A 27,484-nucleotide genomic window follows, 5' to 3' on the forward strand; every position below is an offset into this window, starting at 1 on the left:
TTTTGCAACATAAAAGTTCAAAAAGGGGGGTTTTGTTGAGTGAAGAGTGCATAGGCTATCCTAGGTTGGGTAAGATCTACTAAAATTGATAACTTGAAAGCACGACAAAATGACAACTAAATAGAGGCTTCATTGCAAGTTTTCTGCCGCTAAACTACTTGGTGGGGTGGTCCATATGGACCATAATTAACTCAACCCACAACATCCCAAATTTTTCCACCAAACAAAGGTTGGCCATTTTACATCCATCTTGACTTGAAAAATCTCCTGTGGGAAATTGTGGGTATATCATGATTGGGATTAAGAGTATTTGGTACCCCTTCTTCGCTCACCATCACGATCTCTATCATACCTTTGCACTGGAAATAGGATACTACTAATAATATTCATCTCCTCAATATTCATCATCATTATTATTATAGTGTGTCCTCGGTACAAAACAAAGCTAACTTTTCGTCGAAGGGAAGTTTGATCAGCGGGAGCTAGAAACCAGCCTTTCATGTCCTCCAAAAAAGTACGTGCACTGCGTTAATATCGTGTGTTGAATTAACACGGCAAAAACAACTGCCATATGATATGTATGAGATGTGTATGAGAAGTTAAAAAGAACTCGTCGATAAGGATCACGACTGTAAGTGTAAGTGTAATCCACTCTCTCGTTTTGATGCATCGTGGAACTGGAGGAAGATTTGCCTGCAAAAAAGAAAACAAGGGAATCTGTAGATGGGGTGGGAGAAACAATGGGGTAACCGTCATGATTGGGAAAAGAGAAAAATGCTCAAACTAAAATGTCCCAAACTTTGGACGAAAACAAATATGGTACCCAAACTTTTAACTTTTGAGCACGTTTAGTACTCTTGACGATTTTTTTTTTCTTTCAAATTGTTACTTGAAAGAATAATGTGATAGTCACATGTCTAGCAATTATGAATAAAAAATTGCCAAAAAATGTAAAATGGTCTTTTGATAAAATTATTAGTTCTTAAACTTAGTACTTAGTGTGCGAGGGATATTTTACTCTATCAGATGTTACCATGCTTTTTCTTGGCCCATTAAAAGAGTTTTTGTTGGCACCTTTGGGTGAAATTCTGAATATCCTGAATCACTTAAAAGTATTTTTCAATCAACTCAATTTATATAATTTCTAGTTTCACAGTAGCTGTAACAGCAAAACCTGCTGATGCTTTGGTTGTTTCAGCCTATATTAAAAGTTATTTTTTTTTTATTCTCGATGCAGTCAGGATTTCAGGCATGAGGTAAACTTGCTAGTAAAACTTCGGCATCCAAATATAGTTCAGTTCCTTGGAGCTGTTACTGAAAGGAAGCCATTAATGCTCATTACTGAATATTTAAGGGGGGTAAGTGAATGAGTACATCATCTTGTATTGATGAACTTTTCCACATCAAGGGGTTAACTATCAGCGTCATGTTTTCCTCTAGGGAGATCTACACCAGTACCTGAAGGAAAAAGGTGCACTTAGTCCGTCAATAGCAGTCAATTTTGCATTAGATATTGCCAGGTATTTCAACTTTGTTGTTCTTTTCTTTTTACCTTCAGCGGAGAGCTTCAGACTAAAGTAGCTATAAATTCCCATTTTCATGTGTAGATGATCTTGTGGAAGTTGGATTCTCTGCTTGCCTTGTTAATTGGAAATCTTGCTTCCAGGAATTTGAAACTATTCTTGCAATACTGAGTAGCTACTATAGATTAGCCTTACATTTATTTTCTATCGTCAAACTTTGTCTAGGATTGAAGTCTTGTGCTGAGAAGCAATAGAAAAGGATGTCTGGATGTGTCATGTTTGCTGGATTGGAAAAAGTAGAGAAGTTGATTTGCTTATGGACTTAGAAGAAGTTTAACTTATTCTGGTTATGGAGTGAGGTTGGGGATAGGGTTCAGTTTGCAATTGAATTCCTTCTAGCACTGCAGCAAAGTAGTCTGGCAGTTAACATGTAGATACTTTGGGTGTTTGTTACGATACGCACAGCCTATTGTACTCTTAAGAACATTAATGCGCTATCTGTCAGTAGCTAATGAGGTGTAGTGAGTTCTCTGTGTTTCTCAGTTTGTTCAATGCAAACGTTATGATATCATCGTCAGAAAAAAGCATTCTCAGATTGACACCAGGCAGTGTAATAATTTTTTGTGTAATATTTTGATGCGTTTTATAAATCATGTGGGCAGAGGCATGGCTTATCTTCACAATGAACCAAATGTCGTGATTCACAGAGATCTAAAGCCAAGGTGACTCTATTTATCTAGTTTCATATTTACATATACATATTTTGTTTGCCAATTAGTGAGCTTCTGCACCTTGCAAAGTGTCTCTTGCGTTGAAGCCCATCTTTCCATTTGGCTTTTTCGATTTAAATCACAAAGAGCTGCCTGCTGAATTTTCTTTTCAGGAATGTTCTGCTTGTGAACTCTAGTGCAGACCATTTAAAAGTTGGAGACTTTGGCTTAAGTAAACTCATCAGGGTTCAAAATTCACATGATGTGTACAAAATGACTGGAGAGACCGGAAGTTGTAAGTACCATTTTAAGTCTCTCAACGTGACAAGTTCATCTATGGATAAAGTATTATCTAATTTCTTTTTTGTGTAAACAGATCGGTACATGGCTCCTGAAGTATTCAAGCACCGAAAGTATGATAAGAAGGTTGATGTGTTCTCCTTTGCTATGATACTATATGAGGTAACTTCTGTTCATTATCTTATCCAGAAAAATACTCATGCAACATACGCATCTATAATAGATTGAGTAGTGTGCTTGACGAATGTTGCAGATGCTTGAGGGTGACCCACCACTTTCACATTATGAACCGTATGATGCTGCTAAGTATGTTGCAGAAGGACACAGACCTATGTTTAGGTCAAAGGGCTTTACTCCTGAATTGAGAGAGTAAGTAAACTCTGCGACTCTTGGTGTTGGGGATGTTTTAACTTTAGTGTATCATGAAGTTTCTTTAGCATTAGGGATGCTGCATTTGGATGGCGTTGTTTTTCTTTTGGTTCCTTATATCTGTTGTATTATCTTTGCTCAGGTTGGTTGAGCAATGCTGGGCAGCAGATATGAATCAGAGACCCTCTTTCTTGGAAATTCTGAAGAGGCTGGAAAAAATTAAGGATAATCTGCCTACGGATCATCACTGGCACCTCTTCACTTCGTAGCATCCTATCCTAAAAGATAATTGGATGTGAAAATCACAAATTTTATCAGCGAGCTTCCCAGTTCACCCCACACATGCAATCACGCAGAAGGGGTTGTGAATGGACTTAACGAGGTTTCAGGAGTTCTGCTGTCACCAATTCTTTTCCATACTGTGGATTTTGGTTTTGGGAGATGGACATCTTCGCTAGATATCTGAATTAATATAGTTGCAAATCTGAACTTGGTCTGGAAATATTCTAAGCTAGCTTGGTGAAAGTAACATCTTGTATGCTATACTTTGGTCTGATTTCTTAAGCCAGTGTTTGTTATAAATTGTGGTTGTAGATGATCAAAGCATGCATGTAGGCATTGTTCTTGTCTCCCCCTCCTTTCTTTCAACTCTTGTGCAAAACAGAATTGTAATGTAATCTGCAAAAATAGTTTGAATGTTATTTTTGTTGTTATGTTGTCGTTTTGTAATGTAGTTTACACATGCTTGATCGCGACGCGTGACGATGGGTGCCTTGCATAAATAAGCAACAAGATGTAATTCACGAGACAAAAACAGGAAAACGGCCCTATTTGCCCGTGCAACATCTGTATTTTGAAGATTATTGAGGATCCAACATCTCGTCATATCAATTCATAGCGTTCCTGTTTTCAACATGTCCAAAATTGTACACGAACAAGTTTAGTTTGCAACTAAAAAGCGCCTATAAAAAACATTATATTAGCTTCTTCTTCTCAAAGAACGTCTTCAGATGCCATAACTGCAATCCTCCAACGGACAAGGCAATAACAATTGAGAGAAGACTCAACCAACCCATCTTCGCGTTGGTAGATCTGTTAAGCTCCTGCATCTCTTCTTCCCTGAAACAAGTATAAGATGACTGTCAGGACATAAAAACATTTTTGAGCAGAGATAATGACGATATGAACACACCACTATGAGAAATATTTTACATTGACGTTAATGAGAATATGTAAACCCACCTTTCTCGCAGGTAGAACATCTCGTCATGAATGGATTGAACAGTATCAAACATTTTCTTCAGCTCTAACTCCATTAACTGGCATTGGAAGGAAGAAAAATGAAAATCATTATGCATAATATCCATAGTAGCATGTGAGTTCTGTTTACAAGTGTTGCTATGCAAGTACATGCAATATTCTTCAAACAAAATTATCTTCAAATCATCCAAAATTCTCAAACCACTACTTAAACAACCTAAAAATCTCTACAGAAAAAAAAAATTCTCTAATTGCTAACCAAGTGACATACTAGGGCCATAGGTCATGAAAGAGGTTGTCCCCATCAGGGGCCATTGCAAGGGCAAAGAGAGCGATCAAAGTAGTTGCAGATGATAGAGAAATTATAACCAATCAAATCATGAACGCAGACTATACAGAACCGCTAGTCAATATTCTCATCCAAAAGAAAATTTAAAATTGCACCAAGTTAGTCGCGACATCTAAAAAGCATTTTATCCCTAGAAAGTGCCATGTAAAAAAAGACACCGAAACTCCTCGTTTACAGGATAGGGCAGGCAGGGAAAACAAAAATACCTCAAATACGAGGTACTGCTAATTCCAGCTATTATATCTTAAAGAACTTATTTCTGGGCACACCATATACCCAATATGATCAATGTTAAACTCCACAAGTGAACAGTACTACCCTAGTATTGACACGACTGCAGCACGTAAAGGTGCATATTTTTCTTTGCCTTTATGTCATTCTCAATCTGGTAACAGCTTGCGACTAGATTAAAGACGAGCCCTTGTATGACATCACAAAGAAAATCAATCAGGGGTACAAATTGAAGAATGCTCAGAAGAGTTGGTTTAAGAGAGGTATTCTTTATGGGTGTGCACCTCTATGTTTATATGGAAGGTCAGGGGGGATTACTTGGCATGTATCAAAACACGGTTCAAAAACATTTGGAAGTTAAAGAATACTGGAACAGTAAAATTATTTCTAAAAGAGGAATATTCACTTTTCAATCATCTCTCCTTAAAAATTTACAGTATCTTAAAGATACACAAAGCCTCATGTAAATTACTGCATGATAATCATTTATTTGTTAGCAAACGAAACCAGTTTACAATATTTTTTCTATTATGCTTCTTTGAAAGTAGGGGACTCCATTGGATAATTAATAAAGTGAACACCTTTTGTGTGTTCACAATACTTTTTTTAAAATTTTCTTTTATTTTAGCAGAGGATAGTGGGATTTAAGAAGCAGGAAGGAATGGGATTATGCATAAATGTTGTTTACAACACTGACCCAACATTTATGCATAAAACTCTGTCTCTGTGTCTACCACACCCAGTTACTGCTTTGTTCCTTTGCCAATGATCAAAGATCTTAACAGAAAAGGCTATTCTCAAATTCATCATTATCTAGTCCATACGTAAATGGACGCCACTTTTTTAAACAAAAGCCACCTCCAACAGGGAAGCTATACTCTCCCACTGAAGGACTTGTAAGCTGTTACTTTCCTTGATGATGAGGTGCGACAAAGGTGTTCGAAACTTGCAGTAACAAATGCACTAGATTTACCAACACAAAAGCAAACACAAGCCAAGGAGAATCTTAGGAAAACATCTGCTTGCTTCCTCAATTCCCTCAGGAAAAAAAATCATGGCCACTGGCAAAAAACAGTCCAAGCGAATGATCCAAGTACAATACTTCATTAGGCATGAAACATGGCTCAAATACAATTCAAGACTATTAAATCCCCCACTCATGTTATCAATACAAAAGAAAAAGCACTTTTGTAAATCTGATACTTACTTCAACAGAACCTTTCTTCGCAACATTTGACCAGTCCTTCGCTGCGACACCAGACTTCCAATCAAAATCAACGGTGAGCGTAACAGCAGGCTTGTGATCAGCTGCAAAAAAGCAAGCCATGTAATCCCCAGCCTCTGCAGTCTGAAATGCAAACTGCCCTGTATTGACATGGTCCGCATAGTGGTAGTTATTCCCATAACCTGATGTAACCTGTATCAAACAACCAGAAAAATACATCAAAGAAATTTAAAAACAAAAAAAAAAAGACCTTGATGTCCACTTAAACACAATATTTAATACTAGAGGCAACGGAATCTTTGGACAGAACCCATCATAGTCTTCGTTCAGTAACCCATCAAAATCCATCAAAATCAAATCTTTAACCAGCCAAACACAAATGCTGAATAAAACAACAATCAAATTCACTAAATCCCTTGCTTTCTTCGCATAAAAAATAGCAAAGAAAAAAATAAATTCAGCTATACTAATCAACCAACTAGCCTAAAGCCTTTAAACATATATGCAGCAAATATTGAAAAATATAAACAAGCATGTGAAACACATAATTAAACCGAAACAGACAAAAATAAATAAAACCCAGAAAAAATAGGACTTTGATAAATTACCCTAACGGTGACTTTATGAGAATCAGGTAAGGGCTGGCCTTCATTTGGGTTAACAATATGATATTTGCCGACGGTCATGGCGTTTGACTGAATATCTTCAGCTATGCATTTAGTATGACCCGAATCCAGATCGAATCGGATTGATTGAACCGGAGTTGAGATAATAGTCAGGACTAATAGGAATATACAAAAATTAAATCTTTGAGGATAACTACAAAGCTCCATATCTTTTGATCAATTCTAATAAGGTCAATTCAGATTCCAGTTGATAAAGCAGGATTTGGGAAGAGAAAGATTTGTGATTGTGGTGGGGGGGCTCGATGAAGACGAAGATGATGAAAATTATTGGGCTGAAAATAAAAAGGAAAAATTTTGATTAGGATTGGAGAAAGAGGAGAAATCGCATAGACAGAGAAAGGCAGGAACTGGGCTGGTGAAGGCTTGTAGCAAAGATCAGATTCGGCCTTAATTCAACATTTACTTGATATTTCTTTCGTTCTCAGATTTATCTTAAAAACGGGTTAAGTAGATTCGTTTTATAGTAAAAACGGGTACATTACCTTCGCCCACATCCCACAAGAGGGAAAGCGCAGAGTGTGGACCAAATTCGGAACTGATGCCCGAAAGACAAAAGCAGTAAAGTAGGAAAGACTGAATAAGGATGAGTTTGATGCAATTGAAATCTGAAGTTTGAAATCTAAAATTTAAATATATTAAGTTATTGAATTATTTAATATTAAATTTAATACATTTGAGTGCATATTATATTCAATAATTAGTGAATAGTTTATCACTTAATTTTATGAATAAGTTTTGTCTAGAAAATTTAGTGCCATTTAATTAATTCAAATGTTTAATTTTTTGTTATCAAACAGTTTGAATATGTTAATATCTGAATCCATTAAATTTAAACGATGAATTGAGTTATCAAACATGGTCTAAGTAGAGTTAATTAACAGACAAACAAAGGCTTGAATTGATGGTTACCTCTTTTCTCTCCTTATGGGTTTGTTTGAATTGTAGATTATTTACAAGTAAAAGTGTTATATTATATTTTTCAAAAAAATATCTCAAATAATCTAATACCATGAGGCAAAAATGATGGGAGGTTAAAACAAGGAACGCTTCGGACCCCGACCTTTTTCCCCTGTCATCAAACATTTTTATAAAGAAAGATTTAGAGAGAAATAAAACAGAAACGTGACATTCATGTGGTACGTAGCTAGACATTAAGCCACTTGAAAGAAAAAGTCTCATATTAGTAGGATTTAGATAGAGTATTATTTGAAATAATTATTGTAACACTTTTTGTAATGTGATATTTATGAAATAAAAAAAAATATTGAAAATATAAAAGAATTGGTTAAAAAATCTATTTATGATACAAGCGAAATATGATTTGAAATAATGAGATATCCAAACCGATTGAGTCTGCAGCCTTTTTTTTTTTTTATTTTTTTAATTTAATTTCATGTTCTTATTCATAAGAGTGAACAAGATAAATGCTTATACCATGGGGGAAACGTCAACTGCAAATTCAGCCCAAATCCATGTATTTATAGTTGCTTCCTCGAATATGAAGATCGACTGACCTCAACTCAAAACCAAATGCCACCTCCGCCAGTGTGATATATCTACTGAACTTTTCAAGTTTGCAGGCGCAAATAAAATTTAGACATTTGCTGATTATTATGGTTGCAATAGCAGTATTAGTCTATTAGTTAATATGTCTAAAGAAATGTCAAAATGCGATCCCTGTTTACTCTCCTCTTGTTCAAGAGATGCATAGGCTATAGGAAAAAAGAGAGATGTATAGACTATAAAAAATTCATTTAAAAATTCTAGTACTTGTTTTATTGACCAAAAAGATAATAAAAATTTTGTTGACAAAAGAATAACGAATAAGCAGAAGGTAAAAGGCTTACCTTTCTTTCTCTCATCTCCAAGATGGGGAGGCTTATTTTCCCAGCTATCTATTTGTCAGTGTTAGATTAATAAAATAATTTCTCCTTTTTCTTTGGAAGAGTAGGGATAAGACTAGAGAAAAAGTAGAAAAAAAAATTGTAATTACCCTATCAAATTCAAATCTTTGTACAATTCTCTAATGCTTGAAAGGATAACAATTTTTAAGGATGAAAACAGTTTACTTTAGCTTTTAGCTGCTCCAAAAAAAAAAAAATACTTTAGCTTGTAGCCGAAAAATAGTTTCTAACACAACGTCATTGATAAGTCCAAAATCATAGAATTAATTTATTTTTGTACGTGTTTATTTAACAAGAATAAAAATTTCAACAGTTTCGTTCTTTCTAAAATGGTCAATCTCTATCTTTGAAAGCCAGATGCTGCAAATTCTTTGGGCCACAGAGTTGAAACTAAGGAAAACATTCCACTTATATAAAACTTTCTATAGAAAATGTCCCATACATAACTAGGGATGACAGCTACTTTAGTGTCGAAATCTTCTGATCAAGAAATGGTAACAAAGAAATGAAAGTTTGACGCATCAAAGAGCCCTTTGCCCAATTAATATTATTGTTAAATCATTAATTATGTCGGTTGAGGACTTGAGGGGTGTGTAGACTCTCAGCAGTTGCAAATATAATTAACTATACGGTAAAAAATAAAAAAATCCCCATGATAAACCTAATATACAGAGAAACCTCCCGTGGTTTTAAAACATACAACACGACATCCTATACTTTAAATTAAATTGTAAAGGTGACGGAATCCGTTAAATTTAACGGAAATGGACGAAATGACCAAAATATCCTGATATATTTAAGCAAAAGACGGCCCAAAAAAATCATTTGTTTTATTCTCTAGATAGAGAGAATTGAGAGTTAAGGAGTAGAATAGATATATTTGTTAAAAATTAGGTATAAAATTTTTTTCTTAGATTCCAATAAGTCATTTCCGTTAAGTTTAACGGATTCCGTCATCTTTACAATTTAGTTCAAAACATGATGTGTCATGTTGTATGTTTTGAAACTACGAAAAATTTTTCTGTGTATTACGTTTACCACATGGGATTTTTTCGTTTTTTATCCTTAACTATACAGTATTAATTCTGCTATGGCTGACTTTTTTTTTCTATATTTGTTGTTTTGGACTTGAATATGATAATCCCTTAAACAGGTGAAAGAACATTCTCGTTTCTTAAGTATGTGTATACATCATTTTTTTTGTATATTTATTGTGTTAGCATACACAATTATTGTATTAGTAGAGTCATTGTACTCTGTCTCTCCCATTTTGATAGTTCTAGTTTTTCTTTCACGCAGTTTAAGAAAAAGTAGTTAACTTTGTTAAAAAAATAAATTTATGTTGCTATTTTTCTAAAATACCCAAATATTAAATAGAGTACAACTTTATATTAATTATTCACGAAAACTTGAATTGATGATTTTATGGGAACTTAAATTGATAAGTCAAGAAATAATCAATCCTCATTTTACATTATTTCACATTAAATTTAAATGTATTAAATGGGGTAGGTTAACAATCTATATTAAATAAAGTAGTTTATACTAATAACAACCTACATTGAATAAGGGTATTTTAGATAAATTGAAAGATAACTACATTCTTCAATTGGAAAGTGGACTACAATTTGGGACAGACGAGAAAGGAAAACAATATTATCAAAGTGAAATGGAGGGAGTTTATTATGATTGCAACTCAAAGAAGGCACTTAATGCCATCATCCTACGGTAAGTCGACTTATACAACTTTGAATTGTACTATGGTATTTGTCAATTTCTAAAGTTAAATGACAAATCTTATTTTTCTATTTTGTCATCACTAATGGCAGAACCTAGCATATATATAGCTTGGACAAGGATTGGCCTCGATATTTGGAACAATTCTCACCTTCATTAATTTATTAGTTATCTGGAAATCAAATTTATTATTTCTTTCATAATATTTACAGATATTCCTAATCTTTAGAAAAATTCAAAAGTGAACCCTCGGCATTGAAACTGGTGACAGATCTTTCTCAAGTAATTAAAACAAACATATCACATATTTCAACCCTAGAGAAAAGATAGAAGCTTGTCCAAAAACTAGAATATGTTGAGGTGAGCTTACTATTTTTAGTGGATTGGTTATCCAAATATACTACTTTCATCCCAACCCCAAAAGAATGCATAGTAGAAGTGACGGCCAAACTTTTTATGGGTCATATCGTCAAATATGATCAACAACGATTGGAAGTGACTGAAACTCACGGTTCATGGATAAGTTCTGGACAGAGTTATTTCGTTTTCTTGATTCAGGGCTCAATATGTCAACGACAATGCACCTGCAAATGGATGGGCACACAAAATGTGTGAATAATGTACTAGAGGTCTACCTTTGGCACTATTTGATAGTGAATCAAGCAGATTGGACAAAATTACTTGGCGTTGCCCAATTTTATTTCAATTTGCAAAGAAACGAGAGCACTAGCAAAAGCTCGTTTGGGATCGTACTTGAATTTCAGCCAATAACCGCGAAAGATATTGTTAATGGCTACAAGGGTGCTAGTCTTCCCCTCTATTGATTTGCCAAGAATTGGCAAGAATGAGCGGACACAACCAAACTATACTTAGAGAAGGCCTAGCAACGGATGAAAAAATGGACCAATCATAAGCACATGTTCCACGAGTTCAAAGAGGGGAACCAAATATTGGTAAAACTCTATCAACACGAACGTATTCGTGGGGTGCACAAGGATCTCATGCGATGATACGAGGAATCGTTTACTGAACTAAAAAGAGTGAGAAACATAACCTATAAGGTGGAGTTGTCCGAAACATTATCCCAACTCCATCTGGTCTTTCATGTCAATCTACTCAAACCGTTCTATCAAGACTTGCACAATCCATCAAGGAGCATGTCAACGAGGGCACTTGCGGGTATAAGGGATAAGTACGACAAGATTGTCTAGGAGATCGTGGCCGATCATATTATTTGGCACAAGAATCACGCACCATCAAAGAAGCACTTGGTGCGATGGTGTGAGCTACGGGAATTCGAGATTAGTTGGGAGCTGGTCGAAAAGTAGTAGAATTTGGGGAGTTTATTCGGACGTTTGAACCTAGTTAAGGCATTAGGGACAATGTCTTATTCAAATAGGGGAGAATGACACAGATCGCACACCGATCACGTGCACCCGCCCCAGGCTGGCCAGACACTCTGTTTTCAAACTCGGACCGGACCGGCCGGTCGAACCGGGAACCGGCCAGGTAGCCGGTCCGAGTCAACTTAGAAAACCGGGAATTTTAAAACCCGGTCAAAGCCGGTCAAAATCCGGGTTTGACCGGGAAAAAACCGGTTTTTCCGGTTTAACAGTAATTTTTTAAAAAAAAAAATTCAAACTTTATAATATTATGTTTTGACCCCCTAAATTGTTAAAACTTATTCGTATACCTCAAATATTTGATACTTTATAAATATTGTCCTACAATTTGATGTTATTTTTCAATTAAATTCATAATTTTAATTCTAAACTTGTTAATATTTATTAAATAATATAAATTGCTACTTGATTGTTCTAATTTCTTTGTATTTTCTTGTTAAATATATTTGAAATATCAAATATATATGAATATACCTTTATTAATATCAATATATTATTAGATATGATATATATAATATTTTAATTTTTAAATAATTTTTATTTATGACGTCATCCGGTTCGACCCCTATCGACCCCCGGTCGAACCCATTGACCCCTGACCCCTGACCTTGGCCGAGTCGCTATCCGGTCCGGTTCTGAAAACATAGGCCAGACATGGAGACTCTTCCAAACAGTATTGGAAGTATGTATTGAAAGGCACAAGATCCATGCTTTGAAGCTAGCTTGCAACAATCAAAAAAAAAAAAAAAAAAGTTAGCTTGCAAGGTGCATCTTAGAAAGTATTACTAGTCTGTTTTGACAAACTATAAATTACTACCATTTCTGAAGGATTACGAGGGCCAAAAAGTTTACGTGCACAATAGCACATTTTCACTCTACAAGTAAAATCAAATGTAAGCTGAATGTGCAAATTCAATTCTTTTTCAGGTTTAAGTGGATAAGTCTTCTCTTAGTCCTAAAGTTTTTGCAACATAAAAGTTCAAAAAGGGGGGTTTTGTTGAGTGAAGAGTGCATAGGCTATCCTAGGTTGGGTAAGATCTACTAAAATTGATAACTTGAAAGCACGACAAAATGACAACTAAATAGAGGCTTCATTGCAAGTTTTCTGCCGCTAAACTACTTGGTGGGGTGGTCCATATGGACCATAATTAACTCAACCCACAACATCCCAAATTTTTCCACCAAACAAAGGTTGGCCATTTTACATCCATCTTGACTTGAAAAATCTCCTGTGGGAAATTGTGGGTATATCATGATTGGGATTAAGAGTATTTGGTACCCCTTCTTCGCTCACCATCACGATCTCTATCATACCTTTGCACTGGAAATAGGATACTACTAATAATATTCATCTCCTCAATATTCATCATCATTATTATTATAGTGTGTCCTCGGTACAAAACAAAGCTAACTTTTCGTCGAAGGGAAGTTTGATCAGCGGGAGCTAGAAACCAGCCTTTCATGTCCTCCAAAAAAGTACGTGCACTGCGTTAATATCGTGTGTTGAATTAACACGGCAAAAACAACTGCCATATGATATGTATGAGATGTGTATGAGAAGTTAAAAAGAACTCGTCGATAAGGATCACGACTGTAAGTGTAAGTGTAATCCACTCTCTCGTTTTGATGCATCGTGGAACTGGAGGAAGATTTGCCTGCAAAAAAGAAAACAAGGGAATCTGTAGATGGGGTGGGAGAAACAATGGGGTAACCGTCATGATTGGGAAAAGAGAAAAATGCTCAAACTAAAATGTCCCAAACTTTGGACGAAAACAAATATGGTACCCAAACTTTTAACTTTTGAGCACGTTTAGTACTCTTGACGATTTTTTTTTTCTTTCAAATTGTTACTTGAAAGAATAATGTGATAGTCACATGTCTAGCAATTATGAATAAAAAATTGCCAAAAAATGTAAAATGGTCTTTTGATAAAATTATTAGTTCTTAAACTTAGTACTTAGTGTGCGAGGGATATTTTACTTGATAAAATATTACTAGTCATTATAAACTAGTACTTAATGTCAAAAAGATATTTTACGTGACATTTAATGTCAGAAGAAAATTCTACATTTTTTGACATTTTTTTATACAATAGTCGCCGGACATATGACTATCAAGTAACTTTTTTTTGGTAGTAATTTGGAAAAAATTCATCACGAGTACTAAATATGCTCAATAATTGAAACATTGGATACCAGATTTGTTTTTGTCCAAAATTTGGAGATTAAAATCGCTTGTGTATCAAAGTCTGGGTACCAAACCTGCATTTTTTTCGTTGAGAAAAATTCTGCCAACCTGAACCAACACAGACACATGCAAGTGGATTCTGCCGTTAAAAGTGAAAATCCCATCTGATACAGTAGATTTTTTTAGGGAATCTGATTGTTAGTAGTTCATCTCAGATTCAAGCTCGCCATTCAGGCGGTTTTGGTCAAAGGTATTGCCAGTTAAGCTAAGGGAGGGTATATCATGGATGCAAATTTTGCAGAAGCCACCATGGGTCTAAACCAAAGATTTATCCACTTTTCCTCACTTTAAGTGAAACATACAGGAAACAAGGAACAGATAGTTTCACCCAAATCTTTATCACTTTACGCAGATCAAAACGACCACCACACCACCCTCTTTCTAAAAACTGAAATGGTTAGTTCATTTGATAGAGCATGAGATTAATCAGCACCTGTCTTGTAGTTGTAATATGAGGGGATGCCATACCAATTAGTAGTAGTAGTATATTCACCTTTGGGAAGTATATCGATTTTTACACTTTTCGATTTTAAATCTTTGATACTAATTGGCACTGTATCCTATAAATATTCTCTCAACGCTTTTACACTGTAAAAAAAAAAAAAAAATAATTTATTAGCTCCTGCCACAAGTTTCCAAACTCCGCCTGGTCTGGTCTACAGATCAATGGAAATCCAGAGAATTAGAAACACTTTGGAAGATGTTACTTACTCCTTCCAAAATTAGTAACTCTTCATTAATTGAGGTCTGCTATTAGAGTAGTAACTCTTCATTTCTTTTTTCTCTTGCTTATTGGTGCTATGAGTTAACTCCTAGTCACGTGTCATCCCAAAAACAAAACTTCTTTTTTAATACAGTATGCTTTATAGATATTGACGATAAAAACAAGTTTAATTAAAAGCACAAGTCTCTCTCAACCTGCAGATCTAACTTCCCATATTTGGATGTTAAAATATTCATAACATCTCATTACTAGTACTAGTTTTTTTTTTTTTTTTTTTTTTGGGTTGGTATTTGGTAAACATAATAGTACATATTAGAAATGATGGAAAAATATTCCAAAATAATATAGTTTTGTCTCCTTGGCACTGCGAGATCATCTTCCCCCTCTCTTTCAGATACATTTTTCAACTGATCATTTCACACAGGGCCACTGCCCAGACACTTCTCATATTTTATTTTCCACTCCAAAAGAAACAAAAGAGAGAAATAAGAATTGTTTTTTTCGCAAAGGAAAATCACATAGAATTTTCATTGAAGGGATTCCGACCATATTCAATTTCTCTACATCTTACCTCGTGAATCCACCGTCGGTTTTGCTCTTCTCATTTCCTCCTCATGTTTGGATTTTTATTTTGTGGAAATCGTTTTTGTGCTTTTTTCCCAATCTGGGATTGCATAATTTATCTAATATAAACTTTGTATCTAAATTAAATTTGTCTGTTTTTGCCAATTGGGATTTCTTGGGAAGGAGGGACGCTGTTCAAAATTTGGATTTTTTTAATTAGATGCTGGTGCATTTTCATCAATTGGGTTTTCTCAAGTTTTGAAAATTTTTAACTGGGCAGTGTCCTAAATTTCAGTTACATTCTGGCATTTGCTCCAATTGAGCATCATCAATTTAAGATCTTTAAAAACGGGTTGCATGAATTTGAGAAAAGACTGCAACTTTTTATTTTTTTATATGCTGATTTTTGAGATGAAGGATAGGCTTCAATGATGAGCAAGGTTAAAGAAAATGGAGGTTAGATCAGAGAGTTTGGGACAGGCAAGGCTCGAAAAAGAAAAGGGAAGTTTACAAGGGGGCCAAGTAATCCAGAGAACAAGGTTACAGGTCTGGTTTATAAGGGTATGCTCAAGCATTTTGATATGGACCTGTTTGGTTCAGCTGGTGGCTGTCGGCGAGCTGTGGCATCCCCGTTTACTAACTGGACTGTCAAGCCGGTTCAGTGGAGCGTCTACATTGTCCTTTCGTGTTGAAGATGCTGTGCCATCTCCTCCCATTCTTTTGCCTGCCAGTGAGTTTCTTGAAAGCTCCAAATTCATTTCCAGTGGTTGTTTTATGGTGGATGTGCATTTTAGATTGCGAGTTTGATAGCATATTTGTGGTTTTTACATCATTTTGGGATAATGTGATCGGTATTTGTGGTCTTAGCTCTTTGTCGGTGATGTGAGATCTGCTGGACGGCGTGGAAATTCATATAGAGTTTCTGTGGAATAGGTTTCTGTTACTGTTTGGATATGCATAAAGTAGTGAGTGACTAGATGTCAGATATTAACTTCAATGTGGATGATTGATGCTTGATTCATTGAAAATGTTTATCTGTACACAGTATTAGACATAACCTAGCAGTGGTAGGAATCCGTCAAATTTGACAAACTTAAGTAGAAAATTGGAGAAAGGTGGTTGTAATTGTGTAATCACGGAATTACAGAGTTGATTATTTTATCTCTATTGAATTCAGGGACAGATGGGCTGTTTGGTTTTTTCTGCATGAATATTAGTTTGCCTTTACAATGACAAATAAATGGCAAGCTCTAAATATATAAAAGGTGCTGTGTTTTTTCTTCTGGATATCTAATTATTGTTAGTTGTACATTTCTTTCTATCCACACCTTACGCATGGAAAAGATGGCCTTTACTTTAGCAACGAAACAGGCCAACTCCAAGTTTTGTAGTTTGTGCTTATTACAGTAGCCTGCAATTGAACTTGTTTGCTATTTCACCAACTTTTGGCCTTGTTTTTGCCTCCTTTACTTGTAATAGATTTTCTACATCCCTTTTGCTTCTTTGGAATGTTGTTATCTCTTAAAGTTGGTTTAACTCTTTAAGACACTATATAATAAACTGAATTTGGGTCATTGATCTTCATTTAATTGGCTTAAAGAAGCAAAAAGAAGCTTCTTGGCTTGAATTTTCATTAAGTTTGTACTAATGAAATTTTAAATGTTCACATCTTTGATTCTCTGCCTTCATTTGCTTAATTAATCTTATTACTCACCTAAAGTGCTAGGTCAACTTAAGGAACCAGATTGAAGAGGTACTGATGATATACTACAAATAGTACATAATGGCCTCCAAATGACACACTAATCATACTCCCCTTCCCTTAAGAAAAAACTCTGAAAGCTATTCTTATATGCATTCTTTTAACCTTCTGGTTGTAATGTAAACTACCTCTGAAAAAGCTGCTCTCTTCTCTCTCTCTCTCTCTCTCTCTCTCACCCTCTCTCATGGCGATATATTGTTTAAAGATGCTGAGGTTCTTCCAACATGGTATATTTTTTGGAACCTTGATCGATGATATATGTGTGTGTGTGTGTATATATATATATATATATATTTGAGAGCAAGAACATACTCAATTTGAGTTCATACAAAGTAATACGTGTAATTACTTTGCATGATAAGCTTGAAATAAAGGATTTGTCTTTCCTACGATGCAATGTGCAGAAAAATTTTGTTTGACATTCAGATGTAATTTATGTAACATTCATCTAAACGTGCTTATGTAGTAAAAAGTTCTTACACCTTTGGTGTGGTAAAGACTAAGTGTAAAAGAAATAGTAGACTTGACTTTTCAAATTTGGTCTGAATATTTGGTCATTTGTTAGACAAGTAAGTAATTGATTTCTCAAGCGGAGATATATATGATAGGTAATGGTAGTCTAACATGATGTGGAGTTTGAGTGTCCGTGAGGAAAACAAAGTACCAAGTGTTTCTTTCAATGAGTACCATGGGGATAATAAAGTCACATATCCAGCCACTGTTAATGTAATGAAACATATTGGATTGCTGTCACAGGGATTATAAACCACTGTTAAGTAGTAAACCTATAAATACACTAGTGGCACATGCAGTTTTATGTTTATTGTCCATGTTGCTGCGTATAGACAAAAGTAATTACCTTTTGACCATTAATGAGCAAATGATGTCTGTCAGTCTTTGCAAATAAGTTTTGCACATACTGAGAGAGGAATGTGTGTTTTTGCAGGAAATTATACAAGTAATGGTTTTCTTAAAGTGTCTTGCAATGGCGGCTTGAATCAAATGCGCGCTGCGGTATGTATGGAACTCCTATGGTTTCTGTTGCAGTGGTCTTCTTATTGTCTAGTTACTGACTTAGTCAATTTGGAATGCTAGATCTGTGACATGGTAACAGTTGCTCGGCTTTTAAATCTCACTTTGATTATTCCAGAGCTTGATAAGAAATCATTCTGGGCTGATCCTAGGTACTTCAGATTTTATCCAGAAGTGGTTAACTTGTAGTAATTCAGAAGCATTTGGATCTCTATACCTCCATTTCTTTCTGTTATAGAAATTTCTATGGTGTATAACTTGCAGTGATTTTGATGACATTTTTAACGCAAGACACTTCATTGACTCATTACGAGATGAAGTTCGGATTATTAAGAGATTGCCTAAAAGGTTTGGAAGGAAACTTGGGTACCAAATTCTACAAATGCCTCCTGTTAGCTGGTCAAATGATAAGTACTACTTGGAACAGGTTTGTTTACTTTGTATTGTTACAAATATATCTTTATCATTTACATAATCTGGATGACATTTCTTTTCACAAAGGTAGACAGACACCTAAATATGCTTCTTATACTTCTATAGAAGAACCCATGATCAAACTTGGTGCTTTCATTTGAACATGCAGATCTTACCCTTATCTGCCAAGTACAAGGTGATACACTTCAACAGAACAGACACTCGACTCGCAAACAATGGACTTCCTGTTGAGCTTCAAAGACTCAGATGTCGTGTCAATTTCCAAGCACTTAAGTTCACCCCTGAGATTGAGGCTTTGGGTCGAAAGTTGGTGCGCATTCTGCAAGAAAGTGGACCGTTCATGGCATTGCACTTAAGATATGAGATGGACATGTTGGCTTTCTCCGGTTGTACCCATGGATGCACTGAGGAGGAAGCTGAGGAGCTTAAACGGTTGAGGTAATTGCTTGTTGAATTTGATGCATTATTTGGATAAATATGTCGCTGGAATTTTTCTCAGCATAAAAAAATGGCAGATTTTATTCTCATTGACTACATTAACATGATACAGACACAATCATCCAATGCTGGATATTCTGTTTAGTTAATGGGCGAAATAAGATTCTTGTTGCTCAGTAGCAGACACATGTATCTATATCAGGTCTTTTGGCCAGAAACATGAATACTGATTTCTTAGGAAAAGATCCACTAGGTTATCTCTCAAGCTTTGTGCTTGAGAGACGAGTGACATGGGTGCTTATTCCAGATTAATTTCATGGATTTCTACATAATTGGCGGTTGCAATGACTAAAGCGATTGCTATTTCATGCATGATTAAAAGACATGGTGTACTCCCTCCCCTCTCCCCTCCCCTCGTCCCCTCCCCCAAAACAAAAGTTCTGAACCTAAGTAGGCTCTTGGTTCACCCTGTCACCTTGTCTGTTTTCTATTATTGCTATCCTGGAAGATGTAGATTGATGGGTGAGTAGAACTACACCAGGCTTTTGGTTTACCCTGTCACTTTGTCTGTTATCTATTATTGCTATCCTGGAAACATAGATTGATGGTCAAGTAGACCTATGATCGCATTTTTTCACACAATTCTTTTCTTTTTTAAATTTCCCATTGACATCACTTTGTCAGATCCGAGTTTTGGACCAAGGGAGGTGGGTTGACTGCAATTAGTCCCATGCTTCCCTTGCAAAGATGGGGTCTTTTTATGCCAGGTCTCTTAGAAGACTACTTTGTGGTTATATGATGTTCAAACAAAGTGTGAAGTATGATAAAGTTAGAAGAGACAGAGATTTGTGGAGTATTAATTTTTTGGTCCATAATTCCTTGTTAGAGAACTATTACATCATCATGTTTTCACAAATATACGTCGAATATGATTTTCAGGTTTATGGAATTTCTAGGCTGTACTGTGGTTTCAGGTATGCATTTCCTTGGTGGAAAGAGAGAGAGATAATATCTGATGTAAAAAGATCTGAGGGCTTATGCCCTCTTACCCCGGAGGAGACATCATTGATTTTGAAAGCATTGGGTTTTGACAGAGACACACAGATATATATTGCATCTGGTGAAATATATGGCAGTGCAAGGAGACTTGCCGCACTAAGAACTGCATTTCCCAGGATTGTAAGTGATTGCAGACAAGATCATCTTTCACTAACATGTTGTGCAGTGAATATTGGGCGTGCTAAATTCTGTTTCTCCTGAAAGCTTATTAAATGATGGAGTGTCACTAGAAAACTTCAAGTAATAATTAAGAAGTGGGCTCAGCGTGGTAATTTTTCCAACCTTTTTTTGGATCTTGGGGGCTGGTAGCTAATGGGTAAAATCTACGCAAGTAGATTGTTTGTCCATTCGGAGTGCATCTACATAACCAAACTAAAAATTCCAAATAGTTGGGAAACAATTGATGTACAAATCTCATCACTGTTACTGCCCAGCTTTTAATTTTCCATCCCAGAATGTATACTTAATCAGTGACTGGACGGTTCCACTTGATCCTTTGAATAACGTATGTAGAATGGTCCTATAAAAATAGCTTAATGTTTGGATTGGTGCATGTACTATATAAAATGACTTAATGTTAAAATGACTTAATGGTCCTATAAAAATACCTTAATGTTATTTCCTTGAATTCCGTTGCTATTTCAATTTCAGGTGAAAAAGGAGATGCTGTTAGATCCTGAAGATCTGCGACAGTTTCAGAATCATTCATCTCAAATGGCTGCCCTTGATTTCATTGTTTCAGTGGCCAGTAATACATTTGTTCCCACCTATGATGGAAACATGGCAAGAGTCGTGGAAGGTCATCGAAGGTATATGTTTTACAAATTATAAGTGTTCTGGAAGCCATTTTGGTGTATCAGAGCTCTTAGCACTGTGAAAGTCCCTGATTACATTTTTGGCAGGTATCTGGGTTTCAAAAGAACCATCCAATTGGACCGGAAAAGACTTGTAGCACTATTGGATTTGCATCAGAATGGGACGATCTCATGGGATGAGTTTTCTGTTGCTGTGCGGTTGGCACATGAGAGCAGAATGGGACAGCCTGCACGTCGTAGAGTTCTTGTTGATAAACCGAAAGAAGAAGATTATTTCTATGCAAATCCGCAAGAATGCCTGTGCGAGGGAACAAGTTGTGATGACTTATTAGGCCCTCGGAATTCAACTGTAGTCCGATAACATGTGCCGCCAAACCAAGCCTCAATTTGTGATTCAATTCCAAGGGTCCTTGCTAGACACCGTGTGAAGAAATCATGGTGTTTCAGTTAGCAAAGGCTTGGGATCATTAGCATTCATCCATCGAAAATCTTTCAAAAATCAAGAAAAATGTCAGACTTGTCATGGGCATCAGAGCGGTGTGTTCATACATGGGGAGCTTTGTAAGAAGCAGCAGAAAATACATAGAAATGAAAAGGAAGGTTTAGAAGTTCCACTTGGATTTTAATTTTAATCATTCTTTTTGTTCATATGTAATTGGTTTTTTCTGATGGTTATTCATGGGATCTTTCATTGTTTTAGCATAAGAGCTGCCAGCTGAAAGCTAATTATTCATGTGTTACTATTGATTAGTCAACAGGTGCCATTTTCGGCACTTGTCTGATCAGATAAGATGGTAAAATCGAGGCAGTGAAGGCCTCTTAGATGGTTGTAATCAATAACTACTCCAATACCACTGTAAAATTCCCAATATGAGCAAATTTGAGTGGCTTCTGAGGTTTTTGAGTTAGTGTCTTTCTTGATGCATTGAGATAACTTAATCTTCCACTTATTTTGATGTTAACAAATTCCTTTCCACAACAATCAATTACGGAGGTTAAATGATATGAATCTGAAATCTATATATGTACTGTAACGTTAGAGGCAATAAAGAACAGGTCCGTTAAGCGTTCTCTTTGATTAACCCAGCCTTGATGTATCAAAGTTCCTTTTTCTCCATTGGATTGTTAAGCTAAGGGGTTCTGAATCTTTTTACTTATTCGAGGATGAAGAGGACTTACAGGTTGTTATGTAGATGCTAACTCATATCAGTTCGTGAGGAAGTACAGGCCTTAACCTATCTTTGCTTTGTTAGAGTTATAACTACCAATAGCAATCTCGTGTCCCACACTCCCAGGTTCGCAGGCAAGTGCATCTGATTCTAGAACACGTCCACATCGATTGAGGCAAACAGGTGTACAGATCTGTATCTTTAAACAATGTTCCTGCTAAATTTAGGCCAACAGAAGCATGTAAGATTAGCAAGTTCAAAATTTGGAAAACAGAAAGCTCAATCTCCAAGACCATCCTAGGATACGAGTGCAGAGAAGCTCATGAATCCGGACCACTTGCAGACAGTGGCGGGAGTTCAGATTATGAAATATGTGGTGACTGCTTTCCAGAGGATGATGATTGCTGTAGTTGCCTCCTGAAGGATTTAGATGCACTGCCAATGGTGTCCACTTAGAGATGCTCTGCTAATCCCACGTAAACTTGTGTCTGTGTCCTTCCCTCGCAGCATAATACATGAACAAACAAGAAAAGTTTGGGGGTGGCTGCTACCCTCTACTCCCAAAAGATTATCTCACCTTGCTCGCCGACTAGACCAAGATCCTTGAGCCTCCTTTCTTGGTAATATTCCAAGCCATCCAACTCTGATTCTCTCTCTGCAAAGATTTTGTCAATGTGTTGCAGTACCTTTTTCTCTCCTGCTCTTATCTTAACAGCCATCTCATGCCTTGTGCAAAGATTTCCTTTCTCTATTAGCTTCTCATCCTGCAGTTTACATCCTCATTAGCATTTTAACAACCTTCTGGTTGAAATATATTATTATGCAGGTCCAGTTTTCAAGACACAGTCAAAACACATAGACAAACTAACTTTGTAAGCCAACTACTGTCTTACAGACTACAGTCAAGAAGACTTTCATGGATCCTAGGAATGAGGGGACTATCATGTCCTATTAGAGGAAGAAAAGAGTATAGAGTACTTAAAGAAATAAAATTGAAGGATATGAGCTTGAGATTTTAGGACACAGGAAGACAGAGTATACAATCTATGCAAAATTCTGGAGCCTGTAAGCAACAGCAGTATACAGGCAGTTGCAACATCTCTGCATCATCCATAAAAATCTCATGCCACTTGGATCTGCTTTAACCGTGCTTCCATTTATTGCAATGGTCATATAGATGTTAAGAGGATCTGTTTTCAAATGGTATACTTTGGCAAACAACTATAACAGAATTAAATGAATGAGGGCAACTCAGTCTTCTCTGCTAGTCTATCAAAATGAACTCATTTCGGTCGTAAAGCAAAAGGACTTGCTCACCTGCTCAATGGTGGTGGGGTAGCCAGAAAGTGCAGATTTGCAAGCTTTTTGAACCACTTGACATATAAGCTCCTCATTTGCATGGCTAACAGGCAATTCAAGGTGACCCCAAACAGCATTTCTGAAAATTGATTCCAGAAGAAAAGCATCGGTTCCGCCAAGTGCTACAAGCCGGAGATATGGAAGCATAGCTGGTGGAAGAGGGCGATCCAATTTAACATCAAAGTAAGCAGTTTCACCTAAACCATTTGTCTCAGCAATATCCAGCTTGTCCCCAAAAAATTCATCTGACTCAGAAATTTCTAATGTTAATGTAAATGCATCACGATTTGACCCTGATTCAACGAATCCATAGTCCAAAGCCATATCAGCATTGCTCTTGTTTAAGTCATATTGAATGAAGACCTGCAGAATCAGAATGCCATTGTGTGGTTTTTTAACTTCATAGTTCACTTAGGCCCCGTTTGGGGTTGTGGTGCGTTTACAAAAAAAGCGCTTTAAGCACTAAAAGTACTTTTACAGTATTTGGTAACTAATTTCCCGTAACTTAAGTAGCCCAACTTTTGGTAACTTAAAAGAACTTGTGTCAGAAATCCTTCTTTATAAGCCACCGCAACCCCAAATGGGGCCTTACTCTAATTGGGTGAAATAATTGGTGACTTCACACTTAGCATTCTAACCAGTTGGAACTATTCACATATTGTACATTGTCAAAGTGCATTTATATCCCACCTCAACTAACTGAAGTTAGAAGAGAAAGGACCCTTAAACTCAGATCTCATACCTAGTTAGCTCCTAGAATGGTTCTCTTCTCTTTTGTTGTCTCATGTGTAAATGGTCATTGACCAATACACTGACATACAAGCAATAGAAGGTAAAGGAAATACTTATGAGAAAGACATACTAGGAGTTACAAGACAATCCATGGTATAACAAGATAAGTTACATATTCAAGTTTAACAAATTTAAGTGCCCATTTGTGTGTGTGTGTGTTTGTACAGATATCCCTGAGGCAGCATTTTTAACTAAGTGAAAAAGTATATATACTTTCAGCTAATAAACCTCACCTGTTCACCAGCCTTAAGGTGTAATGGGCTCCTCAGAGAAAATAGGTAATCCCAAGAGAAAAGACCTGCTGGTCCTCTAACTTCATGCGCATGATCTTCTGTGGTTACAATGTCACTGTGGTTGATCTGATCCATATACCAACTGTCTTAAAAAAATAATTGTCCAAGTGAACTCTATAAAGCTGTTGAAATTATGTTCCACATCAAAGGACTGAACAACTCAAAATTGTTAAGAGTAATAAAAGGGCCACAATTTGCTGTGTCTGATGTATTGACATTTACTCAATCCTCTATATCTGTTTTGAAGTCCTTGTACAATAAAGAAAATAATAATGGAGCTTCAAGATGCTAACAAGAGCCTTTAGGTTTATTATTGCATCTAAGGTTTATATTATCCTTTGTTTTCTCCTTGTATTTATCCCAAGTTTGGCATTAGAATTTTCAGCAACACACAGAGCCTTCGAGTGTGTGTATCATTTCATGTTCGTTTATAAATACTGTGCATTTTTGCTGGACTTCGAAAAACCATCACGTTTCCTCAGTGAGACATTTAGTGCATGCAACGTATGTTCCTAACCAATGAAGCTAAGCAAAGTGCAAATATTTGAGATTTTAACACAAAATACCACTAAAAAATAAAAAAAGCATTTGGTTTCAAGCACGTTCCAATGGTATATGGTATGGTTAGGATTTTTATCTGTTCACCAATTTTAACAACTATTTTGAAAAAGGATCCACCAGCACATGAAATTTGAAAGCAATTACAGCAGAACATGAATCTAACAATAGATTCAGGAGTTACCAAGTCAGCAAACGGGATTACAACAAGATTCTGATTTCGAAGCCGTGAGAATGCCCTTGATCTGAGTATCCCAAATGCCCAAAAAAACTCGTCCAAAGTTATAGGAGAAGGGAAAAGCTTCTGGTTGGGAAGGATTACTTCTGCTTCCACTTTCAAAAACTCATTTTGCACATACTCTTTCACACCTAATGTCGTGCTCAGTAGTTGTGTCCCTAAAAGACGAAGTAAAAAACAATTCAATCTTGGATGCAGAGCAAAATCTGCAACAAAATAAAAAGCTTCTTCAGCTCCTTTACTTTTCAATTGCTATTTTTACGGATCTTCATTTTGTAAACCTCAAAATCCAATCTTTAGTATATTAGAGACAGCAATTCGGGGAAAAGATAGAAATATCCAAAAAATTTCACCAAGATTTTTGTCCTACAAGAGAAATTATATGCCACAATCCCTATTGGTTCAGTTGTAGCACCCCTTGTTAATTGGTGCAAGGTGCAGTGCACCCCCGTCACCCCTATGTAAAAAAGCGAAATAAGGAAAACAAACTGGATTACCTTGAAGCTCAGCAAGCTCCTCGTCTGACCTGCACTGGATGAGCATGTCAAACAATAGGGATCAAAAAGACTCAATCTTGCAAATTTTCAAAAGCAAAAATTTTCTAAAAGAACAGAAAGCAAATATAGTAAATTTAGTTGGACCAACCAAAAAATAGTGGAGTCAGTAGACTGTGGAAGAATTTCAAAGTAAAATTTCCATTTAGAATCCTCTCTAGACTTTTCTGTGAGCAAGAATAGAGCTACAGCAATCCAAGGCTTCAAACCAGAACAAACGCTACCAATTTCTGAAGCTGCAGCTGCATCAGGATTGATCCAAAATCTCTTGGGAACCTCCAAAACGACCTCATTTTTAGCAATGTCCCTTGTGGCAACAAGGCCTAAGCCTTCTGGGACAACACCTGGCTTCACTGGAGTTTTCGACGAAACCACGCCTTCATCACAAAGCCACTGCCAGAATGTCTGTACAGATTGGGGAATTTGTGGGTCAGTTTTAGTCGAGAGAACTGAGGTTACAAGTGCTGGTTTCTTCAACTGGAAAGTGGGTTTTGCTTTCCAAAAAGAGAACTTTTTGGGGGGTGTTAAAGGGGAGAGAGACGGAAAGGAGGACGACGGATTGAGAGAGAAGAGATTGGACATTGCTATTTCTGCTTGTTTTTCTTTGGTTTGGTTCAATGAGCAGAGAGGCAAAAGATGAGGTTTAAATCCGTGGCAATTATTTATAGCTTCTGATAATGGATAATCATTTCCTTCTCTCTATTCCCCTTATCCCATTACCTCTTTTTCTTTTTCCTTGTTTTGGTTGAGCGAACTAAACACGCAATTCGAGCTTTTTGTCTTCTATACAACATAAGAAGGCCTTTTGTCTTCCACGGGACAATTCGAGCGTCTTACCATTCGTAATATACTTGAGGACCAGGGGAAGGTGAGGGTTGAAATTTGAGTTCAGAAATTTGCTTGAGACAACAGTTAAATCTTGCTGGAAGCCTACAATATAAGTTGCTAATTCGAGTTAAACAACAAAGTTAATATGTAGCTTTGCTTTTCTTATTTATTATGGTAACCATTCTTCTTCCATTTGCCATTTTCTTAACATCTGCCTTGTTCATACTTGGAAGAATTCTTTTACTCTATGATTGAGTCTTATTAATTTTCCAAGTGAAGCCTATAGCACGTATTAGAGGTTTCGTAACTGCAATTTGTAGTTCAATTCGTAATCTGTGTCCAGTTTCGGAGAATCATGCAACTCCGCTTGAAGGTGGGACAAGCAGTGATGGAATTGCGCAATGCTGAGTCAGTAGCTTCTATAATGCATCAGCAAAAGTTTTGAAGAAAACTTGGTACGAGGAAAATACACTTGCTATGGAGGAAGAAACTATTTTTCCACTTTGTTATCTTTCTTCTTGTAACACGCTCCATCCCTGCGCCCCTCTGATACACTGCAGACAGTTCTAGCTTTTTTGCTTCTCCGGAGTACAAATTTTTTCGTTTAAATAGACTTAACTTTCAATAGGCAATGACTTGCAAACGAAGCGAATTTATAAATATGTGATGACATCTGTGCATCAGAAACGCAACCCCCCCCCCCCTCCCCCCCTCTTTCACCCAAAGACCAACAAAAACTTTCCCCAAAAAGGGAAACAGCATCCATTAAAAGATTTACCCCTACAGGTTGTATATAGGCCTTAATGCATAAAAGAAGGGAGGGGAAGAGAGGGAGGGGGGGGGGGGGGGGGGGGGCAATCACGAACGATCTTCTCATGCATAAAAGAATAATCAGCTTTCTCCAAAACAAGGACAGTAGA

The 27,484-nt window shown here is 36.3% G+C and overlaps 4 protein-coding genes across 5 annotated transcripts; 2 read left to right on the forward strand and 2 right to left on the reverse strand.

The window, feature by feature from the left end:
* Window positions 1-1,201: 1,201 nt before the first annotated feature.
* Window positions 1,202-3,615, forward strand: LOC140016734 (serine/threonine-protein kinase VIK-like). Its single transcript, XM_072070383.1, has 7 exons — window positions 1,202-1,358; window positions 1,441-1,520; window positions 2,186-2,245; window positions 2,407-2,528; window positions 2,610-2,695; window positions 2,787-2,902; window positions 3,045-3,615. Exons 1-7 carry the CDS (start codon window positions 1,332-1,334, stop codon window positions 3,169-3,171), a joined length of 618 nt encoding a protein of 205 aa, XP_071926484.1. The 5' UTR covers window positions 1,202-1,331; the 3' UTR covers window positions 3,172-3,615.
* Window positions 3,616-3,718: 103 nt separating this feature from the next.
* LOC113715600 (transmembrane emp24 domain-containing protein p24delta9) lies at window positions 3,719-7,102 on the reverse strand. The gene is made up of 4 exons (XM_027239841.2): window positions 6,576-7,102; window positions 5,950-6,159; window positions 4,145-4,221; window positions 3,719-4,021 (listed from the first exon to the last, which is right to left on the reverse strand). Exons 1-4 carry the CDS (start codon window positions 6,798-6,800, stop codon window positions 3,877-3,879), a joined length of 657 nt encoding a protein of 218 aa, XP_027095642.1. The 5' UTR covers window positions 6,801-7,102; the 3' UTR covers window positions 3,719-3,876.
* Window positions 7,103-14,929: 7,827 nt separating this feature from the next.
* On the forward strand, window positions 14,930-21,681 carry LOC113716730 (rhamnogalacturonan I rhamnosyltransferase 1). Of its 2 annotated transcripts, none has more exons than XM_072070547.1 (8): window positions 14,930-15,962; window positions 17,941-18,008; window positions 18,090-18,178; window positions 18,291-18,453; window positions 18,610-18,899; window positions 19,856-20,078; window positions 20,610-20,767; window positions 20,861-21,681. In XM_072070547.1, the coding sequence occupies exons 1-8, from the start codon at window positions 15,683-15,685 to the stop codon at window positions 21,132-21,134; spliced, it is 1,545 nt and encodes a 514-aa protein (XP_071926648.1). In that variant the 5' UTR covers window positions 14,930-15,682; the 3' UTR covers window positions 21,135-21,681. The 2 variants fall into 2 exon arrangements, with proteins under 2 accessions (XP_071926648.1, XP_027096941.1); XM_027241140.2 differs by having other exon boundaries at window positions 14,932-15,962; window positions 19,874-20,078.
* Window positions 21,682-22,087: 406 nt separating this feature from the next.
* On the reverse strand, window positions 22,088-26,511 carry LOC140016764 (ribulose-1,5 bisphosphate carboxylase/oxygenase large subunit N-methyltransferase, chloroplastic-like). Its single transcript, XM_072070548.1, has 6 exons — window positions 25,828-26,511; window positions 25,680-25,708; window positions 25,129-25,340; window positions 24,327-24,452; window positions 23,260-23,664; window positions 22,088-22,706 (listed from the first exon to the last, which is right to left on the reverse strand). The coding sequence occupies exons 1-6, from the start codon at window positions 26,316-26,318 to the stop codon at window positions 22,497-22,499; spliced, it is 1,473 nt and encodes a 490-aa protein (XP_071926649.1). The 5' UTR covers window positions 26,319-26,511; the 3' UTR covers window positions 22,088-22,496.
* Window positions 26,512-27,484: the final 973 nt, after the last annotated feature.

Source organism: Coffea arabica, chromosome 11c (assembly GCF_036785885.1).
Source record: "Coffea arabica cultivar ET-39 chromosome 11c, Coffea Arabica ET-39 HiFi, whole genome shotgun sequence".
NCBI classification, from domain to species: Eukaryota; Viridiplantae; Streptophyta; class Magnoliopsida; order Gentianales; family Rubiaceae; genus Coffea; species Coffea arabica.